Genomic DNA, 8,072 nt, shown 5'->3' with positions numbered 1-8,072 from the left:
GCCCAGGATCCGAGCATCAAGGATTGCCTGGGCAGGGCAAGATCAGGAAAGGTCAGGTGAGGGCAGATCAGCTAAGGTAAGGGCTGGTGGGGTCCTGGCCACTGCTGCTGACAATCGTACCTGGAAGAGGAACTCGGCTCCCTGGGCAGAGCTGTGGGCTGTGGTGCTCGCCCCCGAAAGCAGCCCCCACAATGCACCTGGTTACATTTTCACTGACCCAGGGGGAGACAGCCTGGTGCCTGGCAGCGGGAGGACTGGAAGATGTCACCAGGTCCACAACCCCGTCTCCATGACTCACATGCAACCTGAGCAGGCTCAACATGCTGATCTGGCCTGGGCTGCCAGGCAGCAGGTGCCACCAAAAGATGGACTTTAAAAGAGACCCTGGAAAAGACAACTGGTTGTCCGGGGTCCTGCGCCCAGTGCAGCACACCCTGCCAGTCTGAGGTCTAAATTCAGTGGTCCCCCGCAAAGAGTTCCCTAGCTTTAACGGAGTGCTTGATTATGAAGTTGGAGAGGGGTGAGGAGGCCCAGACCGGCTCTAAGAGGCCAAACCACATAATGAACCTGTCACCCTCTACTTTTCCCTTCGCATGCCCAGCCCTGGGCACCCGGGCTACTAGCATTTGCAAGGAGCACAAAAAGGGGGTGGGGATGGGGGACTCTCACCTGGTGTTTCTTTTGCAGCCACTATGCTCCCTGGTTTGGGCAATCAATAGTGTTGATATTGATGCTAGCGATCGTGAACAAGAGGTGGAGACTCCTAAGGTGACCGGGCATGGCCCACAAGGCGGGCGGTGGGAGATGATTTAGGATGGTACAAGGGACAGAAGGAGGAAACCACTGAGCACCCTGGGGACAAGCCTGTGCAAATGGTGCGGGTAAGACATGGAGAAGACTGGAAAAGGGCGAAGTGATTGTTGAGGGACCAGGCATGGGGGTGGCAGGGCTGTGGGAGGACGGGAACACTTTACCCCTGGGAGGTCAGAGCACAGAAAGGGACACTAATCTCTTTCTCTCGGCTCTTATTCATGGGGCATCTGGCCAGTTTAACCCAGCCATTTGCTGCCACCCTCAACTCGACCACTGACTGATAAAGAGTCTTTTGTGGGGAGCCGGGGGAGGGGCAGAGGGAGAGGGAGTGAGAATCTTAAGCAAGCTGCACGCCCAGCACGGAGCCCGATGCAGGGCTCGATCTCACGACCCTGAGATCATGACCTGAGCCGAAATCAAGATCGGATGCTCAACCAACTGAGCCACCCAGGTGTCCCTAATGAAGAGTCTTAATCAGACACCTGCCAACAACTACTGAATCCAAGAGGGAGCAGCCTCCACTGAAGAGGACCGAACAAGATGAACTTTCTGGACATGGCTCGGTCCCTTTGGTTCCCTCTTGTTATTGTTGGATGGGTTTTTATGTTTGTCAGAGACTGGTTGCTCTAAACCCTCCAGCACAGTGGCAATGGGCAATCACATTGCCCTGCACTTCCTGCGGGCTGGTCAAGGTGAGGTGTGTGGCTGCCAGCCTCTCTTGCTGCGTTATTTATTCAACGACCTGTTTGCTGTCTTGGCTGGGGGCTGGGCTGTGTAGGCCTGGGCAGCCCACAGAGGGGCAGCTGTGCCTACTCTAGTCTGAGGGTTTCTAAGACGAGGAAAGTGGAGTTGGTCCATGGTAGCCCACAGAATGGGAGAAAATATTTGCAGTTCATATATCTGAGGAGGGATGGATATCCAGAATATAGAGAGGACACCTAAAACTCCCCAACAAAGACAACACGATTCAAAAATAGGCAAAGGACTTGAATAGACATTTTCCAAAGACAGACAAATGACCAATAAATAAGCACATGAAAAGATGCTCAACATCACTGATCATTAGGGAAATGCATATGGAAACTACAAGGAGACACCACCGGACACGCATTCGATGGCTACTATCAACAAAACAAAATAACAGGTGTGGGCGAGGATGTGGAGAAATTGCAACATTTTCACACCATTTTTGGGAACGTAAAGATGCTCGTGAGCCTGGGAAGGATAACCAGTCTGCAGGTCTTCGGTAAATATTGACAACGGACTTATGCAATTAAGACACAGGGAACTTGTCTGGAAGGCTTCCATTTAAATGGTCACAAGAAGTTTATTCCTTGAAGAAATATTCTTATGTAGAAACACCTTATTTCCTCACGGAGAGCAAATAAAATGTGATGATACTATGGTTCCGGACAAATGCCCAGAAGCTCTTTCCCAAGAACCCACTAGAAGGAGGCAAGAGAGTCTATAAAATAGCCCGCGCGTAGGTGTGTGGATATGCTTCTGTCAACAGCTATAGTGGAAAGCGCACCATGGGGTTCTCTGAGTTGCTCCACACCATCGGTGGTATGGGGAACTTCCAAATCCTTCAAACTGTTCTCATGATGTTCCCTGCCATCCTGATCGCCTGTCACAGCTTCCTGCAGAACTTCACTGCCACGACCCCAAAACATCACTGCCGGCCAGCCAACTGGACCAACGGGTCCCATGTCCCGGGTGGTGTCGGGGACGGGGACTTGCTGCAAGTCTTCATCCCACTGGACAAGGACCAGAAGCCTGAGCAGTGCCTGAGGTTCTCTGAGCCCCACTGGCAGATCTTAAACCACAATGGCACCTCGTCTTTGAGCTTGGACACTGAGGCCTGCCTGGATGGGTGGGTGTATGACCAGACTGTTGCCTCCTCAATCGTTTCTGAGGTGAGGTAAAGCTACAGCTGAACGCTGGGTCTTCAGATGATTTTGTTTGTTTGTTTTATTTTAACGGAGACATAACTTATTCCATTAAATGCTCAAAATTTAAATGTGCAGCTGGATAAATTTTACATATGTAAACACCAGGTCAAGGTACAGGTTATTTCATTTTTTTTTTTTTTAAAGATGTTGAGAGAGCGAGAATGAGAGAGAGTACATGAGAGGGGGGAGGGTCAGAGGGAGAAGCAGGCTCCTCGCTGAGCAGGGAGCCCGATGCGGGACTCGATCCTGGGACTCCAGGACCATGACCTGAGCCGAAGGCAGTCGCTTAACCAACTGAGCCACCCAGGCGCCCGTTACAGGTTATTTCTAAAGACCCCAGAAGGTTCCCTTGTAATCTTCTGCATCACTACTACCCCCCGCCCACCGCAGTATAACCACCAATCAGACCTCTATCACCATCACTTGGTACCGCTTATGCTTGAATTTCATATGAATGGAATCATAGAGTATGTGTTCTTTAGTGTGTTGGGATTTTTTTCATTCAATATAGATTTTTAAGAGTCATCCATGTTGATATATGCTTTGGGAGTTGGTTCTTTCTCAGTTCCTCAGAGCATTCCGTTGCACGAATATGCCACAGAGTATATGTCCATTCTTTTTTTTTTAAGTAAATTTTAAAAAATATTTTATTTATTTGAGAGAGAGAGAGAGAGAGAGCACAAGCGGGGGGAGGGGTAGAGGGAGAGGGAGAAGGAGACTCCCCACTGAGCAGGGAGCCCGATGCCCCTGTTTTCTTGTTTTCCCCCAAATTTCTCAGACTGCTGAATGAAATGAGAACAAAAAGCAGGAAAAAATGAAGCATTTCAAGTAAACTGGGTCTAGATTCATGTTGGTCATCTTTCTCTTAGGGTAGAGGTTTCCTAAGACTCAGGACCATGTGTTTTATAAAACATCTGGGATAATGTGCTTGACATTGATATAGAGGTTCGTGCCATTCAAAATAAAAGGGCCAGGGCTGAGGATGGCAGCGTTATGTGCTTAAGGGCAAGCTGTGGGACCGTGTTAGCGTGTAAGAGGTGACGAGGCAGCTCTTAATATTCTATGGAAGCCACATGGTGAGGATGCATGAGCCACCTGCTGACACTTATGTCTCTTTTTCTCCAGTGGGACCTGGTGTGCGAGCACAAGTCACTGAAGTCCATTGCCCAGTCCATATACATGACGGGACAGCTGGTTGGAGCTACTGCCTTTGGCATCCTCTCTGACAGGTGAGGGGAGGAGGCCCGAGGAAGTCTCCAGAAGCTTCCTACGAGGCTAGAGTTCATGCTATCCCCACACTGTCTTCAAAGGCTCAGGACCCCACGTGAGAAGACCCCCCCCCATGTCCTTCTCCCTGCCAGACAGCCAGGGCCGCACCCGAGACCTCAAAAGGAGGGGCCGGGGTAGAGCGCTCGCCCCTCCCTGCCCGGGTCCTGGACACCCCACTTTTCTAGGAGACAGTCCCTGGTCATGCATCCGATGTGGCTGAGGTGATGATGCCTCCCTGTTTTGTTCTGCAATGAACTGCAATCATGAATCTCGAATTACTTTCTGCTTGGGGATGAATTTTGAGTCACGTGGCAGAACGCCTTCATCATGTGAATGGCGGTGAAGCTGGGTCCGTGGTCTCATTTCTGCCAACGGTGATTTCCCCGCAGGGTTGCCCCCACAGGTCGCTTCCCCAGGAAGAAGGAGCCCCTGTGATGGTCATTATTGTTGTGAACGGCTAATTCTACCGAGCGCTCTCCCACATCCTCCCAGTAGCCCTGGGTAGCTGCTCCCATTTCACAGATGAAATGAGGCTTAGCACCACTGGTCCTACGGAAAACTGATTCCAGCATGGACATTTAGTCCCTGTTCTTGGAAGTGACGATGATGTTCCCGTGAGGAAGAAGCTCTGTGCTCGATGCCACACCTAGACAGATAGTCCTGGTTAAAGCTAAACAAGCCAAGGCACATTTCTGAGAAAGCCAACCCTGGGTACGGTGTCTTCTGGTCTTTTACCTCTCTTGGTTTTTGCCAGCCTGTAGGATGCATCCGTCCGGTGCAGCAGAAAGAGGATTTCAAGTGGACATCAGCGGAGCTGGGATCTGCCCCTCTATGGAACCTTAGAAAATTCACTTAGCTCTTGGGATCATTTCTGTACAATTGAGGGGCTCTCCCAGTCACCCAGTGGCCCCAGTTGCCCCTGTCTCCCCTGGCTAGGCTCCAGGAACACTCAGCCTCTGGCCCCTTTGCTGGGAAACCCAGCCTTGAGCTCTGGGCAGGAGGGACTGGTGATGCAAAGGCCTTGCTCATCGGAAAGGAGGCCATCTGGAGGGCCCCAGACTCTGTCCTCACCCCCACCCGACCCAGAGGTGAAAGGAGGGAACTAAGTCATCTCCATGGGGCTGGCAGGGAGCTCTTGCTTTAAATGCCAGTCCCCCAGTAACAAGGGGCCTGCAGCCTGGCCAAATAGTATCTTGTATTCAGATAGCTGAGAGCCACGGGGCATCCGAGGTAGAGCTCCAGTCTACCTCCAGGCACCCACCTCTGGAAAGAGCCCTGGTAGGAGGTGGAATGACCTCCAGAGTGTGTAAACGCCACCTCTTCTCCACTGTTTGCCTGATCTCTTTTGAGACATCCCCTCGACTCCCCCTCCCTTCCCCCCTACCTCCCCCACTCTCCCCTCTTCTCCAGTATACCAGCAAACCCTGTTGGCTCTGTCATCAACATAGACCAGGACCCACCTCCTCCTCTCACCACCCGCTAGGCTACCACTCATTCATCTTGCACCTGGCTGGCTGAAACAGCCTTTGAGGGAGCCTCCCTGCTTCTTCCTATCCTTGATCTTTGCCTTCTGTTACTCTCAAATCGATGGGAAGAGTGATCTTGTTAGATACAGAACAGATCCTGGCCCTCCTCTGCTCAACCTTCCACCAGCTCTCCGGTTCTTAGCCAGTGAAGCCTAATGGGCACATGGCCTGCTGGCCCTGCCTGGGCTGGCCCCAGATCCACTGCCGTGAACCCAGCCCCACCCCCCCTTCTTCCTCCTGCCCTTGCACTGGCTGTTGCCCCCACCAGGGGCATTATGCCCAGGACACCTCTTCAGGTCACTTCTCACAGCCTCGAAGTACAGTGATGTGGATTTCTCACCGGCTGTGGGTGTGGGGCAAGTCATTTCAGCTTGAGCCTCTGTCTTCTCATCTGTAAAATGGGGATAATGACGCTATTGACCTGAGATGACTTGGGAGGAGCCCCAGCACACCTCAGTGCTATGTCTGTGGTGCTTCGTTGTGTCACCGGCCCAGAGGACCTTCTCTGGCCACCTTATTTACAACTGCAGCCCCTCTGACATTCCGTGTCCCCCTGCTCTGCTCCGGTTTGTTCTGTGGCCTCTGACGGTCTATGTATTTTACCCATTTATCTTACTTATTGTCTGATTTCTCCCTGACCACAGCTCTCGCACAGTGCCCCAGGCCAGGGCTGTGGGTATGGGTAGGGGGGTCCCGTGGGGAGGGGCAAGTGAGCTCCTGGTGGAGTCCTCAGCCCTTGGCACCTGCCTGGCACACAGGGGTCTAAGAGGAGGTAGAAGAGAATGAGAGTGGGGTCAAGGGTCGTTTGGAACATTCGAGCCATTGCTCACACTCCCTCCCCCATGGGGCAGGGACCAGAAGCCACACTCAGATGCCAATTACAGCCCCATCCGGAGACAGCTATACTTTAACAAGGAACAGAGCCAAGAGGCAAAGAATTGACCGCCCTCCCATAGGGGAATTCTAGGCCTTGGCAACTCGTGTGGGGAGGGGCCGGGGCAAGGAGGGAGTCCCTTCCCAAGGCCTTTTTCTTCGATTGGGAGGGTGTCAAGAGGAGGTCAGGGATACCTTCCCAGGACCCTCAAGCACATTGTGAAGGCGGCTTCCCAAGCCCTTGTCTAAGGATGCAGTGAAGTGGGGGGCTGACAGGTGGAGGGGAGCAGACTGGAGCGAAAGCAGAGGCAGAGTGGCCTCCAGTCGCCTTTGCAGCCGGACCCCGGATAGACTGGCCGCCCTGTCTATCCTGGTTGCAGCTGTGGGCGCAAGACGGCGCTGCAGAGCGGGACCCTGCTGATGATCATCATGGGCACCAGCGCTGCTTTCGCGCCCAGCTTCCCCGCCTACTGCGTGCTCCGCTTCCTCAGTGGGGTGGCAATGACCGGCATCATTATCACCAGCCTCTGCCTCGGTGAGTACCCCTGCGGAGCCCTGGCTCCCCCACTAGCTGCTGTGCGACCTGGGGGGGGCACTTCAGGTAACCTGTCCGGGCCTCAGTTTCCCCATCTGTAATACAGGCCTCAGTTTCCCCATCTGTAATACGGGGTGATAAAGATAGTACCTTCCTCATCTCATACATATTTATAGAATGATACATGGCACCCACGAAGACCTCAAGAAATGTTAGCTATTTTTAAGGTGGTGGCTTAAGCACCCCAGGCTCAGATTCCAATGACATAGTCCTTGCCTGTGAAGGGGAAATCATCACAGATGCCCCTGCATATGGGGTGTTATGAAGATCAAATGAGATGGCAGAAGTTGCTTGGGACAGTGTGTCCTGGGTGGCACTGAGCAGGGTCAGAGCCCACCCATCAACTGGGATCGTCAGGGGAAAGTTCCGCAGGGGCATCGCCTGGGGTCCCTGTCACTGGCCGACCCAGGCCCTGTGGAGCTCATTACCAGCAATGCCGAACTTGTCATCCCCAGCCATGGAGTGGACCCCAACGCAGAGTCGGATGCTGGTCAATATCTACACCATGTATATGATCACGCTGGGCCAAGTGGTCCTCACGGGCCTGGCCTACCTCATCCACCAGTGGCGCTGGCTACAGGGTACCGTTTCTGTCGCCTACGTGATTATTCTTCTCTACTCCTGGTACGTCGTCTCCCAGACGTACTGTGCAGAGTTGCCTTGTCTGGTCTGTCTTCCTGGGAAGTGTTTGCTGACCTGAGAGCTTACTTTGGCTTGGGTCTGCTGAGATCTGACCTCCTTAAGGAGAGAAGAGAGGACCCTTGGTATACGACGAGGTGTCTTCATTTGATTTTTTTCTCCATATTGTCCTTGGTGAGTAGTCCTGCACCATTTGGGGTTCTAAGCGGCTGCACACTTGACCCCATACCAAATTCAGTCCTGAGTGACTACAAGGCCCCTCAGAAGCCCCAGGCTCCCATGAAATACCTCATGGGGTCAGACTTGAAGATTTCTGGCCACTCCACTCAGCCAATGAGATGAGATTTACCATACAAATCCAGAGCCGCAATGAAAGTAAGAACTCTCATAAAAATGACAGTGAAG

At 52.7% G+C, this 8,072-nt stretch overlaps 1 protein-coding gene across 1 annotated transcript; it reads left to right on the top strand.

Moving 5' to 3' along the window:
• Positions 1–2,345: 2,345 nt before the first annotated feature.
• On the top strand, positions 2,346–7,652 carry LOC102749953 (solute carrier family 22 member 20-like; the record flags this gene model as incomplete). The annotated part of the gene is made up of 4 exons (XM_081811472.1): positions 2,346–2,729; positions 3,891–3,994; positions 6,814–6,968; positions 7,484–7,652. Coding segments are annotated over exons 1-4 (812 nt in total), but the record flags the coding sequence as incomplete, so codon positions are not given.
• Positions 7,653–8,072: the final 420 nt, after the last annotated feature.

Source organism: Leptonychotes weddellii, unplaced genomic scaffold (assembly GCF_054177405.1).
Source record: "Leptonychotes weddellii isolate Sample4059 unplaced genomic scaffold, ASM5417740v2 HiC_scaffold_7849, whole genome shotgun sequence".
NCBI classification, from domain to species: domain Eukaryota; kingdom Metazoa; phylum Chordata; class Mammalia; order Carnivora; family Phocidae; genus Leptonychotes; species Leptonychotes weddellii.
The sequence above is the reverse complement of the archived record's forward strand: the minus strand, read 5'-3'. Positions and strand labels throughout refer to the sequence as shown.